The sequence below is a fragment of the Abrus precatorius genome, unplaced genomic scaffold (assembly GCF_003935025.1).
Source record: "Abrus precatorius isolate BTA unplaced genomic scaffold, Abrus_2018 Scaffold5, whole genome shotgun sequence".
Classification (NCBI taxonomy): Eukaryota; Viridiplantae; Streptophyta; class Magnoliopsida; order Fabales; family Fabaceae; genus Abrus; species Abrus precatorius.
The window spans coordinates 1027321-1048552 of record NW_020874395.1 but is presented as its reverse complement, the minus strand read 5'-3'; the positions used below and the strand labels follow the sequence as shown (position 1 = coordinate 1048552).

The 21232-nt window shown below is 30.7% G+C and overlaps 4 protein-coding genes and 1 pseudogene across 4 annotated transcripts; 3 read left to right on the top strand and 2 right to left on the bottom strand.

Annotated features, from left to right (window-relative positions):
• The first annotated feature begins 896 nt into the window (after positions 1 to 896).
• LOC113867712 lies at positions 897 to 4200 on the top strand (annotated as a pseudogene).
• Positions 4201 to 4724: 524 nt separating this feature from the next.
• Positions 4725 to 7943, bottom strand: LOC113867593 (probable serine/threonine-protein kinase PBL21). Its single transcript, XM_027502988.1, has 8 exons — positions 7274 to 7943; positions 7137 to 7181; positions 6933 to 7037; positions 6740 to 6853; positions 6183 to 6404; positions 5968 to 6083; positions 5179 to 5439; positions 4725 to 5081 (listed from the first exon to the last, which is right to left on the bottom strand). Exons 1-8 carry the CDS (start codon positions 7941 to 7943, stop codon positions 4842 to 4844), a joined length of 1773 nt encoding a protein of 590 aa, XP_027358789.1. The 3' UTR covers positions 4725 to 4841.
• A 2675-nt stretch (positions 7944 to 10618) lies between these two features.
• Positions 10619 to 12699, top strand: LOC113867930 (probable zinc transporter 12). Its single transcript, XM_027503440.1, has 3 exons — positions 10619 to 11576; positions 11912 to 12061; positions 12388 to 12699. The coding sequence occupies exons 1-3, from the start codon at positions 10995 to 10997 to the stop codon at positions 12697 to 12699; spliced, it is 1044 nt and encodes a 347-aa protein (XP_027359241.1). The 5' UTR covers positions 10619 to 10994.
• A 1737-nt stretch (positions 12700 to 14436) lies between these two features.
• Positions 14437 to 16338, top strand: LOC113867902. The gene is made up of 3 exons (XM_027503409.1): positions 14437 to 14623; positions 14767 to 14875; positions 15890 to 16338. Exons 2-3 carry the CDS (start codon positions 14782 to 14784, stop codon positions 16111 to 16113), a joined length of 318 nt encoding a protein of 105 aa, XP_027359210.1. The 5' UTR covers positions 14437 to 14623; positions 14767 to 14781; the 3' UTR covers positions 16114 to 16338.
• Positions 16339 to 17761: 1423 nt separating this feature from the next.
• On the bottom strand, positions 17762 to 18151 carry LOC113867591 (E3 ubiquitin-protein ligase ATL23-like). Its single transcript, XM_027502983.1, has one exon. It carries the CDS (start codon positions 18149 to 18151, stop codon positions 17762 to 17764), a length of 390 nt encoding a protein of 129 aa, XP_027358784.1.
• Between the last annotated feature and the right edge of the window lie 3081 nt (positions 18152 to 21232).

Sequence of the window (21232 nt, the reverse complement as noted above, 5' to 3'; positions counted from 1 at the left end):
TATGTAGACACATAATTAGAAAAGTATTATTAATGTAAAAAAATGGAAAAATATTGCAATTAACCTTTAGGCTTATGTTAACCAACTAAAAGTGGTGAAAATTGCTTACTATTCGATAGTGAAAAACAAAATCTTGGTGCAAATTGCTGAACCACCAAATGTTGAGTCTAGAATTGATCTTGAGAGTAGCATACTAAATTAATTTAATCATACAAGAATTTGTGATTGACTAATCTCCGCTCATGAATACACTTATACAAATAAATTAAGTTATAATGAAAATTACACTCTTCAATCATCCTGGATTGAAAATATAAAGTTAAAAATTGAGTATGTAAATTAACATCTTTTTTGTCCACTCAGTTATAGTTTTCCTTTAGAAAATGACTGTGTAAAATACCCTACTGTATATGCGCTTGAGATTCTCTTTGATAACTTATATGCACTTAATTATTTAATAACAAAAATATTTTTCCTAATTTAAAATCCAACGTATCTAATCACCTAATCAACAATAATTGCTTAATTAGAAAGTGATTGATTTAATCAGTTCAAAGAGCCAAAACAGCTGGATGTCATCTTGTAGCACATTTGGTGATTGGACATCACTTTCCTATAAGATGATAGATATTATATCATATAATACCAGGCACTTTGATTTTTATGTTCCCTATTATGGCGGCTATCAATATTTTTGGCTACAACGTGACTCTTTCAACTTGTTCATTGGATCATAAGAAATAGTAATTTTGGTTCATAGGCCAAATTTGATAACTAGTTAGTGATGTTCTCCACCTTCTATCTTACTGGTAGGTAACACTTAAAGCTCTTCAAAGAAGTGTGATGAGAATGTGATTGAAGGCTTCATTTGAGCACACTTGAAAACTACAACATTTATGCTGGTCATGGCTACTCGCATTCTTTCCTCTCTGCATAATGTATCTTCTCATGCCTCAGCTGCTAAACATTGTTTAGGTAATAACACTATCTCTTTGTAAAGTTTACTTTTGTAAAGTTTATTTTATCATAAAACACACACTCACTTGATATGTTTCATAGATACACATCTTAACTTTTTTAACAAATGAGTATAGAGAAGAGTCACATAAAATTCTGACCATATCTTATCATTATGTTTTCATAGTATGGTATTTGTTACATTATTAAACTTGATTGACTAAGAAATGGGATAACTATTGACTAAATTTTCAGGCCTATTCTGTTGTTGGCATAGAAATATAAGTGGAATTGGTGCTTCTACTGGTGCTGATGTGGAGTCTAGCATACCACCTGTGCAAATTGAACATAATCAGCTTCTGATTGACGGGCAATTTGTTGATGCAGCTTCTGGTTAATATCTTGTTACCTTCATGTACATACAAAAAATGTTGTTTCATTTATATGAATACATAGCAATCTATGCAATGAAAACATAATTTAATAATTTTGCCTTTGTTAGGAAAATCTTTTCCAACCTTTGATCCTAGGACAGGAGATATCATTGCCAATGTTGCTGAAGGTGACAGTGAAGATGTAAATCGCGCTGTCCGTGCTGCAAGAAAGGCTTTTGATGAGGGACCATGGCCAAAGATGACAGCTTATGTATTAAAACATTATATAATCCTTTTTGCTTCTATAAATTTCTGAACATGTTTTCATGTACACCAATTTTAACCATTGTTTTCTCTCCTTTAGGAAAGATCACGTGTAATTTTGCGGTTTGCTGATTTATTGGAGAAGCACACTGATGAAGTTGCTGCAATTGAAACATGGGATAGTGGCAAGACCTATGAACAGGCTGCAAACATTGAAATACCTATGGTGGTACGTGTGTTTCGATATTATGCAGGTAACTACATTATCTTTGAGCTCAGTTCATGTTCTTATTGTATAGCAAGTTGACACTCTTTCATTTCTTTGGCATCCCTTGTGTTTTCTTCAGGTTGGGCAGATAAAATCCATGGTCTAACGGTTCCAGCTGATGGATCACACCATGTCCAAACCTTGCATGAGCCTATTGGTGTAACAGGGCAGATTGTTCCTTGGAATTTCCCACTTCTTATTTATTCATGGAAGGTTGCACCTGCATTAGCATGTGGTAATACAGTTGTATTGAAAACTTCTGAGCTCACACCTCTTTCAGCCCTTTCTGTGTCAAAGCTATTTCTCGAGGTAGCCTTATCTCACCTATATATAATACATGTTTCCACATGTGTGTATGCTGGCTTGAATTCCACTTTTGTGACCACCTGCTTATTCTTTTATAGAGCTACAATCCCACTTAAATTCATACCTTCACTAATGATGTCTTCAATGATGACAAAATTCCTATTTTCTGTTCTTGTATGTCTTAATTTTAAGATCTTCACCCTTCAAAATGAACCACAACACTAATATTCTTGACCAAGATGAAGGATACAAAAATATTTGTCAGTTGCTACCAATACAAGATCAATTACCTTATCTTAGCCAAAATAAAATTAACAAAAGGTAAGATACCTCTTCTATTGTACAGAATGTGAACAAGTCTTCAATGTCATGATTGTCACAGCTATTAACCGGACCTCTAGGAAATTAATTGGTGCAATTTGAAAAATGAACCTAAGCTTACAATATCAAAATTGCTTCCACAAACAGATTGTGATCCTGCATGTGTCTGTACATTTGTGATTGTCCATACTGATGGATTTGATGCAACAGGCAGGACTTCCTCCTGGAGTTCTGAATGTTATATCTGGGTTTGGTCCTACTGCAGGTGCAGCTTTGTGTAGTCATATGGATGTTGATAAGGTACTTCAAAAAATCTTTTTCATGATTCCCTCTCAAATACATATATGCATTAATTTATGCCAATATGGCCTAATAGATAATGGAAAACTAAAAATTGGTTAAATTATTTTGAAGCTTGCTTTCACAGGATCTAGTAGCACTGGTAAGATTGTACTAAGACTTTCAGCAGATAGCAACATGAAGCCAGTAACTTTGGAGCTTGGTGGAAAATCTCCATTCATTGTGTGCAAGGATGCTGATGTTGATGCAGCTGTTGAGGCTGCACATTCTGCTTTATTCTTTAACCAGGTTTGATTATCTTATTCCATTTTATTATTATTCACAATTAGAACCATGATTCAATATGGTTCTTCAAGCTGTTTTCCTTTGTTTCTCTATAGGGACAATGTTGTTGTGCTGGATCTCGGACAATTGTTCATGAAAGCATATACGATGAATTCGTGGAAAAGGCTAAAACTCGTGCCCTTAAACGTGTAGTTGGAGACCCTTTCAAAAGTGGGGTTGAGCAAGGTCCTCAGGTAACTATCTCTATCTCCTATTTTCTCTTTCCTAATAAACCTCAAATCAAGAAAAACCTTTAACATCCAAGTTTTACAAAATCTTTGGTTTTAGTTTACCTTTTTGCAATTCCTCATTCATGTCAACAGAATTCTTCTCTATTTTTTTTACTGATGTTCAGATAAATGCTAAGTGACATCTTTAAGGGTGTGAAATTGATAGTGGTATATGTTTCAGATTGATTCTGCGCAATTTGAGAAGATCCTGAAATACATAAGATCAGGCATTGAAAGTGGTGCTACACTAGAATCTGGTGGTCAAAGAATTGGCTCCAAAGGCTACTACATCCAACCAACTGTTTTCTCAAATGTTCAGGAATTGTACCTCCAATGATATTTCTATGTCTGTACATTTAGTAACACAATTCTAACACAGAAGTAAATAACAAAAATGATTTCTTTGTTATTATTACAGGACAACATGTTAATAGCAAAAGATGAGATCTTTGGTCCAGTACAATCTATCTTGAAATTCAAGTATGCTGTTAATCACTAACTAAAATGTCATCATGTTTGAACATTATTCAATAGTTCCTCTTCTTAAATCTCAGTTATTCTATGTTTTGAAATAAATTATAGAGATCTAGAGGAGGTGATAAGAAGGGCCAATGCAACATCCTATGGCTTGGCTGCTGGAGTTTTCACTCAGAGTATGGACACTGCTAACTCCTTAATGCGAGCATTGCGAGTTGGAACAGTATGGATCAACTGCTATGATGTCTTTGATGCAGCTATACCTTTTGGTGGATATAAGATGAGTGGTCAAGGGAGAGTAAGGGGAATCTACAGCCTTAGCAGCTACCTTCAAGTTAAAGCTGCTGTCACACCTTTGAAGAATCCAGCATGGTTGTAATTTTACAATATATAAGTGTTCATATTCATAACGTCTTTCATATGTAAGCAATAACTAGCATTGAATTAGACAAAGTTATTGCACAACTACAGCTTTTATGAACCATTCTTTGCTGCCTTACCTTCTGCTAGAATATCACCCTTGGTAGCAGAAAGCTTCTTCTCTTTACTCAAGTTTTTTTAAAAAACTAAATAAATAAAATAAAAAACTGTCTTTGATAAACTCAAGTGGAAAGCAATTCCAAGAAAAAGTTTTTCACCAGATCAACAATAAAAGTAAGCATGCTTAATTGAACTATACTTGACTAAGTTTGGAAAAATTGGAGATTAAATAGGCAATGATTCTTTTTTACTAAAGAAAAAAGACCTTGATTTCAACAATCAATCATAAGTAATGGAACTTAGATAGTAACTATCCAGAGTGAACAATAACTTTTATGGAAGCTATAGTTTTCAAGCATTACAGGAAATTAATACATATATTTTTTTTGTGACAGAAAGGGGTTCAAGTAATCACAGAATCTAAATACAAAATTCCGTGCTATAAATCATGTACAAAAACATTCTCATAACAAGTACTTGAAAATTTGCAAACCAATGTTGATAACTATGATTATAAAAATGATCTCAATAATTACTCTTTTATGGATTAGAAATATCGTCTGCTGGAGTTTTTGTAGTCGAAGCCTTCCTCTCTTTTGAAATCAATAGAGCCTCTTCTAGTTTTTGGACAACCTGCTCCATGGATGGACGTTGTTGGTTAAGGGATGTACAAGATAGAGCGAGCTTAAGTGTAAAATCAAATGCTTCTCCAGAGTAGTCTCCTTGAAGTTTAGGATCAACAAATCCTGTTATGCTGCCACCCTTGGTGATTGCTTTTGCCTAAGAAATGAAGTGTCATACAAATTTTGCACACAAGGGTCAATTTGAAAAAGATGCATGAAACAGTATAAGAGATTTAAGATTTATGGTTGCTGACCATTTTATTCAGTGACATTGGTTTCTTCAGTTTCAAATTTATAACCTTCTTTCCAGAGAGGATTTGTAAAAGTACCATACCGAAGCTGTAAACATCCCCAGATGAATTCACATGGTGGTTGCTTTGGTACTCAGGATCAACATATCCAAAAGTTCCCCTTACTTCAGAGCTAACATATGTTTCACCCACCTCAATGACTTTAGAAAGTCCAAAGTCTGATAGCTTTGCCTCAAATTTGGATCCAAGAAGAATATTTGTTGGCTGCATACAGAATATAGTGATTCTATTAAACTCCCATTATCATCTAAGAGTGGTTGGATATTTCAAACAGAGGTAGCATTTGAGTTACTATTTTTCATTACTAGTTTCTTTACTTCTTTTTCTTTTCTTTTTTCCCCCCACTTTCCTTTCCTAAATTACTAAAAGCAAAACCTGTAAAATTGGAAAGTGAAGGGGAAAAAATAGAAACAGAATCTAGTCACTTTCTCAAAGGTTATATATATAATGAGAGCATCGATCTTGATATCAATTATCACTATCAGTAACTCTACACTTCCATTGTCACTGAATTGCATACTTGGGAAAGTACTTTAGGACCCCCAAAAAAATGACAAAAGAAAAGTCCTGAATGTGAGACTTGATCTAATCATTGCATTTATGGTCAACAATTGAATAGAATTCACTGAGTTTTAGATATATAAGCATTGAACCATATCTACAGATTTAGTAACTCCAATAATAAATCTGGAACATGTAATGTTGCAAAGTGAGATGTTCATAAAGATTGACCTTGATATCACGGTGAACGATGCAACCTCCTGCATATGTATGTAAGAACCAAAGACCTCTAGCACTATCAATTGCAATTTCTAGCCTCTGAATCCATGATAGCACCTTGTTCTTGCCTGATGTATCCATCCACTTATCAAATCTTCAGAAATCATGGATACAAGAGCAAACTAATTCAAACTATCATGCCACGAAAAAGGTAAAATTATAATTACCAAATAGCCATTCTGAAAGACTTCCATTTGGACATAGCTCATAGACCAGAAAGCATTCATCTCCTTCTACACAGTAACCCAGCAAAGCAACAAGATTTGGGTGTCTGACATGAGACAAGCTTGTAACTTCTCTAGCAAAAGTCTCCATATTTCCATCATCATTGATTACGTGCTTTATTGCAACATGCTGATTATTTCTCATTGTGCCTTTATAGACCTTGCCTAAAATTAAAATCCATAAATGAGATTTTTTTTTTATACATACCAATTTAATAATTAATAGCTAGGACAATTCAGACAAATAGTGGATATCTTTAATTGATTTTGGTAAGGAGACGGTCAAAATTTTAAATCTTAAACATTTATCTATTACCTGTAACGTTGTAGAATTGATTGTAAGATTTTACAGTATTATGTATATGTATTATGCCTACACATCTAGGAGATTAAATTGCAACTGACTTATATTTTGTCAATTTGTCTAGACACATTCATGAATAGGTTAAACCAAATTTTCTCACACCAGATTTTAACAGAGAGAGAAAAGAGAATCTCGCCTGCAGATCCTTCCCCAATGATATTCATTTCATTCAGATGGTTAGTGGCAGCATACACTTCTTTGATATGAACTCTAGGACAAGAAGTTTTCTTTAACATATCTCCAAATGTTACTGCAAAAAATAAAATTAGTACAATAATATCCTTTATCTATGATGGTATCTAATGAGTTCAGAATAATTGAGGTCTTACCTTCTTTTCTTGGTGGGGCTGATCTAAAGCATCTACGTAACATGGAGTATGCAATAACTATCATCAATATAACCCCTATGGTTGCTCCAATAAGAATCCATGTACCTAATTCCACACAAGGGCATTAGTGATCAACAAGAAAGAACCAACCACACCACAATCTGCTTGGTTGGAAACAAGATTAATATTACGACATATAAGCACCTCTATTACTCTCCATGTTCTGATTGCCTTGTGTGGTTTCATTTTCTGCTAGAGAAAACAAGAGTTATCACAAACAAATAGATTAAGTAGAAATTCAAGTAAGATAACTGATCCCAATTTTATATTTATAAACTTACCTATATAAATATGTTTTGTTCCAAGGCATCTCAGAACTGTGTGGACATACATCTCATTTTCAATTTTGCTGCTTATCAATGTCACAATTACAGCAATTCTACAAAGGTCATCTTCAATTTTTTCAGCTTTAACATTGGTCTTTCTGGAACTTGTCTCTCCTGTTGTTTTCCAAGGCCTCAAGCACAAAGAACATGATTGTTCATAGCCATTCCCTGAAGTCTGAAATTGACATTTCTCATCTAAACTTTTAAGCTCATTTCCTAATTTATTCCAAACATCAGCAACCAACAAGTCAGAACATCCCCCACCACCACTTGTTAGGTTCTCAATTCCACAACCAAAAATATCATCTTTAAAACCCTTTACTCTAGACAGACAATTTCTTTGCTCAGTAGAATCCAAGTAAACCCTCCCAGTTAGATTTGCATGCTGAGCAAGAGCATAGAGGTAAGAATCAAATGCTTCTCCACAGCACTTACTGTGCATGAGCTCATGCCAGTTTCCCTCTTGACAACTTGAATCATTCAACAATTGAATTTTAAGGCTGCATTCCGTATCCAAAGCCAAGGAAATTGCAAACTTCATAGTGTTGATCAAAATAAACATGCAAACAAGCAAAATAGATGTTGGAAACACAGTTCTATTCCAATTCCAATTCCAAGAAGCCATTGGAGTTTTTTAGCATCCTTTAGTTGTTAGGAGGAATCTGAATAACTTAAAGTGACAAAAGGCTTTAAGGGGAATTCACTAATGGCAAATCTAATGAGCAACAAATGCAATGAAGTATGAACAATTTTTTTGTAGTAGAATAGGTTGAATGTATCTTCTTTTTCTCTTTGTTGCGTGTGTGTGTATAACTGAGAGAGAGAGAGAGAAGGAGGGGTGAGGAATGAGACTCAAACTTCCCCTTCTTGGAAAAAGCACATAATTGGAATATCTTGTAGATTGTCTTTTTATGAGTTTGAAAACCAGTTATTTGTTTGCTTTCTAGAACATTCATATGAAAAACATTTCAAAGATTTGGGTGCATCGTCCATAAACAAATCAATTAACATAATAACATCACCCTTTTGCTTCGTGTGTACCATTAGTCTTGTTGCCGGCCAATGTAATACTACATTTATTTTCTTATAAAATGTTACTGCTTCTTAACTCTGTTTAGAAATTTTATATTCTTAGAAAGATATGCACAAATCAAATTTAACTAAGGAAATTTCTTTTTTTTACTTTATGGTAGGTGTCTCCTTTGTTTTAAGAGTGTATTTTATGAATACATATATACAAAATAATAATAATAATAATAATAATAACAGAGAAATATAAATAATTATATATCATATCACATACAATGGTTCAAATGTTATCAAATAAAAAAGTTTAATTCTACATTAGCGAGAAGAAAAATATTTTGTATACCACTTAAGGGGACATCTAAAAGTGTTTCTTGATATGTCTTAAATGTATTTTTGAAATGCATGTAAGCATAAAATATAAGTGGAAAATCTATACAAAAAAAATAAAAGTGGAAAATAATAAATAATTATATATATAATATCCTATGTAGTATCAATATTTAATAATAACTCAAACAACAAAACTGGTAGCAAGTATGTCCAACAATGTCCTACGTGAAGCATATTAATGGTCTTGTTGGCCAGCATATTCTTACTGGTGCATGCTCTCATTACTTACAGAAAATCAAAGTTTTTGTTTCTTATTAATGAATGAAACTTTTTCCTTTTGGTCTGATATAAAATAAGACACTTAGGAGTGTCATGTAGCAACAAAGAATGGAATAGCCTATGCTCATCATGGACCCCATTTTCTTAATAGAATGACGAAACTAATGCATTCTTGCTAGATTTTTGTTTGAAGTTTAACGAGTAGTGTAATTTACATGATTTTACAATCACAAGTAGACACAATTATACACATTGGATACACTTATTTTCCCATGTTATTTCTCAACAATCGTGTCCAATTGTTGTAAAATTATGTAAATGGTATGACACTTGTAATATTTAAGTTTAGACTAAAAACAATATTTTCTTTTTATATTTGACCAAATCGAACATGATTCTCTTTCATAGAAAATATTTATAGTTTAGACTAATAAAAAATATTAGTCCATTGATTTTTTTTAGTAATTAAGTTTTTTACTTCATTAATTATATTCTACTTGAAACTCTCAAATTATTATTTTTCCAAATTTTGAGAAATTTATGATAATTTACTAAATGAAATAATTTTAAATTTTTTTAAGATATAAAATTAAGTTTGAAGAAAAATATTTTTTCTTTTTATATTTGACCAAAATTTAATATTTGAATGAGTGCATTCTGAGAAAAAAAATTGATTTTTTGAGATTTTGAGTAAAAAATAAGAATTTAAATATTTTGAATAGAAAAAAATTGATAAAAACTTAAATTATATAATTTTAAAAATAAATAAATAAAGGAGGAATGCTAAAATCACATTCTTCTTAACATATTTTTTTATTATTAACTAAAAGTTATTAAAAATTATAACAAAAATTCGTGTGTGTTTTTAAATCAAAATGAACTCCAAAAGTGAAGAGAGATCGCACACGTAGTGGGTAAATTACTAAAAAATAGTGGGATTAAAAAAAGCCCAATAGCTTTGGTCTTTGCATCAGAATGCAACCTTGGGACGTGGGACAAAACAAGATTTGCGCCAGCAAAGGATAAGGAAACAACGGTTGGAATAAATGTTAAATGTATAATAATTAAAAAAAAAAATTTGCTTTGTATAATACAGAAATTTGAAAAAAAAAAACAGCTCAAATATTAATAATAAAATCGTATGAAAAGTACTGACAACTATATATAATTGTGTGTTCTTTTTACTTTTTATTTTAAAAGCATTACTGACATCACTTTAAATTATTGTACCATTTTGCTTGCAGTTATAGCACACACAATGTCTTTCAAGACAATAATTATCCTTCTTATGATATTTCATAAAAAATAATTAATTAATTCATCAAAACTAATAAAAAAATTATATATTTTAAATTTATAGTGTATATTAAAAAATACTTATAAAAGTAAATGATCAAATTAATAGTTGATGTAATAAATGAATGAATCTATTCACTTTGTATAGTAATCAAGTAAGAGTTTATCAATTTAAATTTCACAATAAATAAAAGATATAAAAATAAATTTAGCAGTTAATATATCTTAAAAAAAATCTCTGTTTCTTATATTTTAGACTAAAAAGTAATGAAAATTATTTGTTATAAATAAAACCGGAAGAAGTATTATCATAAAGAGTAAGATTGATTGATTCATTCTTAACATGTCATTTAGCTTGAAATAGAGAAGCTTTGTAGCTGTAATGTATTATGATTAACAAGCCTAATGAGAAACCCCATCAAACAAGTTCTATTACTCTCCAGCAAAGATTCAAAGGGTGGTAACAAAACAGCTGCCAGCTAAGTATCTTAAATTTCAGCACAAAATGACAAACACATGCACTTGCATATTCTCATTTTGAGTAGTGATTCAGAGCAACCAATTTTGTAGCACTCATCACGGATTTTTTCCATTAGCATTTGCTTCGGTTTTTACTTTTCGAGCTTTTATTAGTTGTTATTTTTCTTTAGTTATCTTTCATACATATCTTAGTTAACCAATTTCAGTGACCAAAACCTTTTTCACTTCAACACTAGAAGTCTATTTCAACTCCTTAAATACAATGATCAAGTTTTCAACATGCAAAATCTTGATCACAACCCTTACTATTCTTCTTCAACAAAACTTGGTCTTTTCAAAATGCCACTGTGATAACCAAACACAAGGTTCGGATCATAAGGTATCCGAGGCACTGAAGTACAAGTTGATTGCTATGGCATCAGTTTCAGTTGCTAGTCTAATTGGTGTGTGCCTACCAATCTTTGCCAAAAACTTTTCACTTGTGAACCCAAAAAATGATTTGTATTTGTTGGTTAAAGCATTTGCTGCTGGTGTGATCCTAGCCACAGGGTTTGTACACATACTTCCTGAAGCTTTTGAGGCCTTAACAAATCCATGCATAGGTGAAAAGCCATGGAGAATGTTTCCTTTCTCAGGGTTTGTGGCAATGGTAGGATCCACTGTGACATTAATCATAGAAACTTTGGTTATGGGGTGCCATAAAAGGTCTAAAATGACGAAAGCACAGACAATGAATTATGATGAAGAGACTCATGCAGATGATCGTAGTAATCATGTTCATAGCTCTTCACTTGCATCAGAGAGACAAGATTCGGCAGATCTTCGGAATGTCATAGTTTCTCAGGTAACTACTTTAGTAGATCACATAAATTTTCATTATCAAAGTGTATTTATCACATAAATTCTATGATTTTCTCATTCAATGTTGTTAGAACTTGGACCTCTCAAATAGCAGCATTGAGAATAAAACTGAAAATATCTTAAATTATAGTTTCAAATTCCATCCACTAATTAAGTTGTGACAATATTTTGTGCATAAAAAACGAAGTTAAATTTTTTTAAAAATTGCAATGAATATAACCAAAAAATCTTGTGCTCCTAATCCTTAACATTTATGAATATAACCAAAAAATACAAAGATACGAGTTTATGTTCAATTACCTGCAATGACATATACAGATTTTGGAGTTGGGTATTTTGCTGCACTCGATCATTTTGGGGATATCTCTTGGGGTGTCTGCAAATCCTAACACAATCAAGCCTTTGGTGCTGGTAATAAGTTTCCATCAATGCTTTGAAGGCATGGGACTTGGTGAATGCATTTCTCAGGTACTTATTATCTATCAGTGTTTACTATTAAGTAAATACCTATTTCATTCTTTAAAATTATAAACGTGGATTAATTTGATTCTCAACTTTATAAAAATCTTAGTTTACTTCTTTATGTTTTATAAATCATTCAATTTAGTTATTTTTTATTTTATTTCTTCTTGTCATTTTATATGAGAAGGACTAAATTAAATGTCATTTTGTAAATTTGAAATACTAAAATATTTTACACTTGTAGTTTAGAGAACTAAAATGAGGATTTACTCATTTACTATTTATACCAAAAAAATCACTTTTATTAACACTTTTTTCTTCTCTTTTATTAGGCACAATTTAAATATTACAAGATTGCAATTATGGTACTATTCTTTGGCCTCATTTTCCCAATTGGAATTAGTATTGGTATTGGCATATCAAATATTTATCATGAAAGGAGTCCAAAGGCACTAATAGTTGAAGGGTTTCTGCTATCAGCATCTGCAGGGATCCTCATTTACATGGCACTTGTTGATCTTCTTGCCAATGATTTCATGAGCACAAAAATGCTTAGGAGTTTTAGGCTTCAACTTGGGCCATGTTTTGCACTTCTTATGGGATTGATTTGTATGTCAATCTTGGCATTGTGGGAAGAAGCCTAACCATAGTTTGTTGTAACTTTTATGATCCTTGCAGAATATTAATACAAGGAAATCAAAATTGATTGTTTTGAACCATAACCACACCTAATATGCAGTTCATTAGTTTGGAGCCTACATCAACCCAAGCTCCATTTTTCATATTAATACTTACTTTATATTTTTGTTGTATTCTTAAAGCATTGAAAGAGTGTGAGATTATTATATCAAGTTATCAACCATTGGTTCTTATCTTCCCGGCCAAAGCACACACATCTATATTTATTATTAAGAGAGTAATTAAAAAAATGTTTAACTAAACCGTATATTAAAAATACTGCTTAGAGAATTAAAATTTGATTTTTTATTAAAAGTCATGATGTAATGCATAAGAAATTAAAATGAGGGGTAGGAGTTTACTTTTTAATCCTTATTAATATCTTTTTTTCTAAATCACATGTTAAACTGAAATAATTGTTTATTAATTAATTCACGTGTTTGGTAATCCTTAACTAATATTCTAAAACTGTTGATTAATATTTATTTTTAAAAAATAAAATAACAAATTATTTTGTAGACACTGTCTATAAACATATTTACATGTGCAAACATGTGTGTTTGACATTTTAACAATACTATTATATTTTAATTGTTTGCTCAATTAAAGGAAAGCGAAGAATTTATCAAAAGTGAAACATTTATTAAAATTAAATTAGTAAAAATTGATTTAAAAAATAAAACTTCTATAACCACCTTGAATTTAAATATAAATGGGTAACAAATTAAGAAACAATTATATCTCAAATTTATATGAAATAACTTTGTATTTAGAGCAGAGAGCTAGTTTAAACTACTTTGATAACATAGAGACATATATGTTAAAGCCAAAAACAAATGTTTACGTTAAACAGTAATTTTGAAGGAAAATAGTGGATTGCCCAAATACGAAGGGTAATGATATTTTTCATATTTTTTATTAATTAAGGAACGTGCAATAGATGTGAGAAAGAAAAAATAATAAATAAATAATATAACAAATGTGATGTGGGGTCAATCCAACTCATTGGATATCAATCAAATCTCAATAAACAAATCCATTATTTTATGTTGATTTTCTAATTTGAAATTCAGTGACATCTTGAAACTAGCTTGATTAGTCAAAGGGGTTAGTATAATTAACCTCTGATCCCTAATGAACATGCCTAATGTATAATTAACCTCTGATCCCTAATGAACATGCCTAATCTTGATTATTCCTCCTAATGTCATCTTAATTCATGATTTGAGTGTAATGGAGTATTCACCTAATTTGATAAATGAAACACTCACTTTATTTATTTAAAGACCCTCATATTTATAAAAGGAGAGGATGACATTCATTTAAAGTAATATATCTATTTTATAAATCACTGCATTTTCATTGTTAGGAAAGTGTTTGTACTCTTAGGGGTCATTGATTGAACAAAATGATATAATAAAAAATTTAAAAAATAGTGACTGAAAATTGGAAGTAAAAAAATTAATTCATGTGTATAAGATTATTATTATTATTATTATTATTATTATTCAAAGGAATAAGATTATGTGCGTCAGAAATTTCAATACATGGTTTAGCCCATGGGTCATGGGTCGGGAGGATCAGGCATTTGGGTTCATCAACGATATGACCCGGTGGGCCGGCCCAGTACGACACATGCAGTTCAGGACGGTGCGTTTTTCTGATTCTTCTCTTTCCCCCAATCCCTAAACCCTTTCTTCATTGCACTTCAATCTTTCTATTTCAGTTAGCAGGTTCCACTGCTCCACCCTGAAGGCAACGAATTACGGCTCGCAATTGAAGTGTTCGATCCGGGCGTGCCCATACACCTAATCAATTTGCCTATGGGCTGCATTTTGGGGTTTTAGCATCACGTTTCTCGCACCAGAGTGGATTTGAACTACGAGTGTGGTATGTCTTTATCTGATTCGAAGTTTGGATTTTTTTGGGTTATATTGCAACCCTATTGATGAATCTGGGTTGAATTTTGAAATTTAAACAAGTTATTGTGTTTTTTTTTTTTACTTTCTGTTCTCTTTTTTTTTTTTTTGTAGGGATTGGAGGCAAAAATGAGAGTGATTCAGAAATTTTTCATTGCATCACTGTTCATGTGGGCAATCCCTATTGCAATATTATATGCTTTTAACCATAATATGCTTCCTGGTAAGATTCTAAAGTATTCAAGCTTTATATGGGTTGTTGTTTTGAAGTGAGTGTTGGTTTGTACTCTAATTTATGTGCCTTATGTCTTCTACCTGTTGACCTACTGAAGCTCCTTTCAGGGAAAAATCTGTGTATATGTTTATTATTATTTCTAGGTAATCATTGTTACTTGGTTTTGTGTTTTCCTGTTGAGGAGATGCTACTTCACTGTTTTTTTATTATCAAAAACTAAAAATAAGAATGTTGATCTTGACAACTGATGATCTGAAAGGAAAATGTATTTGCTTGTCATATAAAGCCTGACATAGAATTTATCTATTCAAACCATGAACCTCTAAGGAAATGGATGGTTTTGCTCATATGGTATAGTATATGTCGCTATACAGGAAGGTAATTTGATGCTTTTGATGGGGTTAAATTTGCTAAAGTTGGTAATACAATCATTATGATGGAGTTACACCTATCATCGAAATCCTTACATGGTCTGAAGAAGTAAATTATGATAACTGGTGATTGACTTTGCACATTGGAGCTAGTTTTTTGCATTACATGCTATTTGGAAATGGTGGTGAAATGGTGGTAGTCTATTTTTGTGTCTTCTTTTTTCCTCCATTTCTATCTTATGGCAGTAGTTATTTGCTAAGCACATTTGAAAGTGGTAATTTTTTGATGTTTTTGTGAATCTTGATCACTGCTTTTAGTCAGTTCTTCAAAATGCCGTCTGGATCAGTTTAATTCTTTAAGCAATTGTTTTACTCTTTTAATTCATATTCACTTGTCTTATTGGACTGGCATCTAAATGCTCGCATACTAAGGGTAAGGCTCTTCAAATGTAGATTTCCCCCTGTCATGTTTATGTGATGCTTCATTCCCCTTGCCTGTTGAGAATGGATCTAATCATTTTTCATTTCTTTCCTTCAACTTTTCTCAACCCATTGGAAATAAGGCCCAATGGAAAAATGGAATAAAAGTTGTAAAACTACCACCTTACTCGTGCTTCGGTCTATGTAACAGGAACATCCAATTTATCCCCTTACTCTGTGACACTAGTGAGTGGATTTCTTGCCGTCATATCCGTTAATGTAGTCATAGCATTTTACATATATTTGGCAATGAGAGAACCAGCAGCAGATAAACATGAGCCTGATCCTAAGTTTCTTGCTGAGGCCAAAGCTAGTATGAATCAGTCTACTGGAGATGCTCAGCAATCTTCCCAGCCTCTCAAGAAACAACAGTAGATGTTGTTCCAAGACCATTTTGTTGTACTCACAAGGTGTTCTTATCTTGGGATGGAGAGGGAAGAACGGGGATGAAGGGAGAAGGTCCTGAATTGTGTTCCAATGATGCTTCTGTTATGAAGTTTGCACATTTATGTTTCCATGTGTTACTTTCATGGCATTTTTTTATATATATATACGTACAAAATTACTTTCAGTTCAGAATATGTTATAGACTTTTTCTTCTCCATTTTACTATTGTGGTTTCAATGCATTAGAGAAAGTTATTCTCCGAGATTTATCTATGATTTAAAAATTACATAAAGCATCCCATATTACGTGTTCAAAACTACCATTAGCATAAAATAATGGACATGGAGTTTAGTTAATCCTAAACCATACTACTATCATTACCCGGCCACATTTTGTTTCTTCTGATTTGTCTCTCAGTGGGTGACTTCAACGCATTGTTTGAGTCAAGCCATATCTTCTTACCAACTTTCCAATTAATCTTTTTACTATTTTATAAAGTAAGTATTAAAAATATGTATATATAATAATTTTTTAATCAATAATTAGGAAGATTAATAAGATTACAAGATAGGAGAATAATTATAAAACCCAAAAACACTAATCCACTAATGTTTCACGGTTGCTTGGGTAAGTGCCTTGAGATCGTTTATTAGAGGTGAATGTTAACTACTGTCTTTAGAGCACTTGTTAATGAATTATTAGAAAAGAAAAAAAAAAGTTAATGTATTTTCACTATGATTTCTAAATTTTTTATTATTATTTTTGTTACTTTTCAATTTATTAACAAATATTCTTTTTATATTGGTTAGCAAGAGTTTTTATTAAAATAAAAAACAAGTGCCGCCTCAATGTACCATATCTGCCTCAATGTACCATATCTCCATGTCATACGTAACACTTCTACCACTATGATTATGCTTTCAATTCGTTTAATTGAAAGAATTGACTTTAAAATTATTTCATTTAAAATAATTATTAGAAAAGTAAGTTTAAAATTAAAATTTTTTTATTAAAGGTGATGAAGTGTAGCTTTAGCTATCGACTCATTGGTCTTCCAAGCAATTAATGAGGTACTTGTGCTCAAAAGATTAAAAAGAAATATTGAAAAAACTTAAAGGTATTTATTACAGTACTTCTAAATTTGAAAGAACATTATATACTCTCTAAATTAAAAGGTGTGATTTCTTTATTATCTTCTAAATTAAATGGTATTTATATCTTTTTCAAATAAATTACTAACTCCATTACTTAAGAGAATATAAAATATCTTTTCATTTATAGAGCATCATAAGATTTACTAAATTTAAAATATAACCAAATGGAGTAAAACAATATAATAGTAACTATGAAAATACTGGAAGAATATGATTCATCATTCAAATATTTCAATTCATTTTACAAAGATGCAAATTCTACACCATGAAGTAAAAAAATGGTAGCAGATATCTGATTTTCAGTTGTATCTGTTTTGGTGCTCCCTTGATTCCATTCCTTTATGACCAAAGTTGAGGCTTCCTAAAAAAAATTCTCTCCAATTAATTAATAGTCTAGTAAGAGAAAAAAACACTTTGCAGACTCCACCAAATAGATGTGTTTTTCTCTCTTCTACTTGTCCATCCGGTCACTGGAGAGACCCTTAGCTCAGCCTTAAGGTTGGATTTTGTATCAATTCTATGTCAACATTCCTGGATGGACCTCTTTCTAGGCTCTCCCTAGACCCGCTGATTGGTTCAATAAAGTACTCACTGATACCTATAACTTGGTCTTCACTATGAGAAGCAGCATTAGACCGGCAAATTGGACAAATGGGCGTCTTTAGAAGCCATGTGTCCACACTTCGAGCATGAAAACTGTGCTTGCACATAGGTAACAGTCTGCACTTATCACCTGTAATGAGGTTCTCCAAGCAAACTGCACAATCCACAGGGCTGCTTGTATTGTCTTTGGCAACATAATCATAGCATGGAAGCTTCTCCAAGTCAGTTATGGACATGCTTTTGCCACCATTTGTACCCCTCTCAATCATTGATCCTCTACCTTCTCTCCTATAGAGTCTCTCAGTAAAACAAACATGAAGTAGGACTAGGAACACAATTCCCACAAATATAAATAATACAAATAAAATAACTGCCATTATCAACGCTAGTTCTGAAAAACTAGTAAGTTTTCTAAACTTGGATTCATGATATAATGTATTACATGCTAAATAAATGTTGAAAAAAATCTGCTAAGCCCCTTTCCAATCAATGGCTATTTCAAGCTTCATCACACTGTGCATTATTGTTGTACCTACAGAATAAACTCTCAAACTTGCATGCAATCTTTGTTTGCACCTCGAGTCTTGATTGTGCAAATTCTGTGGTTGGATCTATTATCAAATATCGTAAGAAAGTAGATGCAGGGATCTAGCACAAGGTTTTGTCATAGAAACACAAATCTCTTTGTTCTAATGAGCCTGAGAATTTCAATTTATAAGAAGTTCAGAATATAATTGTACATCATCAATAAGTTTGGTCTTTTTCTTTCCCTTTTATTTTTCGTCTTTTGTGTATTAGGTGAGTCTGGAATGTTGATGGAGTGGGTGGAAAAGTAACTAGTTTTTACAAGTGGAAGCTAAAAATCACGGTTAGCTTGTAATATGAACTTTTTTCTCTTTATCTTCTTTCCCTTTTCTCTTTGCTTTCCACCCTTTTTCATGTTTGGTTTTGGCAGTATATACCCTTTTTTCCAATTGCAATGAGACACATGATAAAACTTTCAAGGATTGGTTCATCCAAAAATTTAAAATACTATAATAGTATCATTGGTAACTCATGTTCTTTGTCTATGTACCTATTTCCAATTTTTTTTTTTTATGACACTATTTCCATTGCACCTTGTCAACATCTTTAGTGGAGACTTGATTAAAAAATATTTTAATGAAATGGACGAAAGATAGAGAGAGATGTGAAGAAAATGTACAAGAATAATTCTGCAAAAGCATAACTTCTTTTTCTTGGGTACATTAGTTATTAGTAAGTTTAATTGTGATATTCTTAGCCTTTCAACAATAATATTAAACGTTTTGTGGTCATTGCTTTACGTCATAAATTGAAATGGGAACTTGCATAAAGAAACAACTGCTGTTGTGAACAGTGAAGGCAATATGTTTCACCTTTTTTATTTTAAATTTTGTTTAAGAATTTTGAAAGAGAGAAAAGAAAATAGTTTAGAAGATAATAAAAAAAAGAAGGGAGGAAGAATGAAGATTAATACAAAACCCATTATACTAAAAAAACTTGAAAATATAAGATTAAGAAGGTTATAAGAGATTTATAATCTCTTCCTCTTTCATTTATAAACTCTTAAATAAAAATAATCGTTACATAAATCTTTTCTTATTTAAAGATAAACTATAAAATAAAGTCTTAATATATCTTTTTTTTAAATAAATATTTATTTTAAATTACCACACATGCATGCAACATCATTATTATTTTATTTTTAAAAAGTAATTCATCACTTTTTGTGTACGATGAGAATAAGAAACCAAACTAAAGTCAACTGTATTATGAAAGAAATAAATTAATATTATTTTTTGTTATTAAAGAACTAAAATATAATTAGTTATTAAAACTAATAGGTGCTTTTTGTGCACATCTTCAGTTTTTTTTAGTCAAAAACTATATAATAAAAAAAAACATTTGATTTACTCATTAATGAAATTTAATTTATTTTATTCAAGTCAAATAAATATGAAAAGAAATTATACTTATAATTATGGAAAGTGTATGCAAGAAAATATAATAATTTTCTTTAATTAATACTTTTATAATTCGATTGAGTATATATAAATGATATTTTGAATTTAGAAAGTTATAAAATGCGAATGGATTTGCTTTTTAAAAATTTGATTTAACTAATTTTGTAACCAGTGAAATACACATGTATTCTATTTTGAAATAAATAAATATATAATTTAATAATTAAAAATAAAATTTTATATTTTGGTAATTAATTATATATATAATAAAATTATTTTAAAAATATATCTTGACTTAATTTTATAACTACAAATAATATGTATTAAAATGATAATAATTAAATAATTTTAGAATATTTATTTTAATATAATGCTTGTATCATATAGTATAAAAAAACTTTTTAATTAAATAAAATAATTAATGTTATTAATAATCATAAACTTAAGAGAAAAGTAAACTTTAAATTTTAAAAAAATAAAGATAATTTTTATAAATATAAAAATAAGTAATTTTGAAAATAAAAAAATAAAATAATAAGAGAAAATTAAGTAACAGCTTTAATTAAATTATTATAATAACAAGAAATGTAATTCACACATTATTTAGTGTCAATTTTAATCTTAATCTTAGAATGTATACATGACAAATTATAAAGAAGAGTAATTTTATTAAGACTTCATTTCTTAAATAATAAATTTTCTTTTATAATATAGAGGTTAATTATTTAGGATATATAATTTGTTGAAATTTGATAGTATTCAAATGAATTTTATTTGATTTATAGTTTAATCAATTGGATCGATAAGTTTATCATGATCAGTCTAATGATTTCACCTAATTTAAGGTAATTTTCTTGCAAACACACCATGATAGTGTTGGAGAGTTTTATGCTAGTTGACAATGGCAGTTCACCTCATCTTTACACTTTTACAGTAAAGCAACGCATAGACAATAGTTTCTTTCTCTTCACCACATCAGGGACATATTTCATCTACATTCAGACCCTTTGTTAATGGAATCCTCGGACATTAATAACATCTTTTACTATTGTAATTCACATGAGAGAACCATTGTGTTTCTTTTTAGCTCTTCTTCAGATCAATACTAATGTTAAAATAATAGTTTTATATCAATGAATTAGCAACAAATTCAAAAGTTTCATAAATGTAAAATTGACTAAAGTATTTCAGATAAATGAGTCACTTAAGCTTATAGTTTATAATCTTTCATAAAAACCAGCTTATATTCAAAATTCTAATGTAATATCAAGTCTCAAAATATATAAAAAAAGAAAAAGAAAAAGGTTAAGCATAAAAACACTTGTAATACTATAAAATAAAGAAGAAAAAAAGATTACAAGTCCA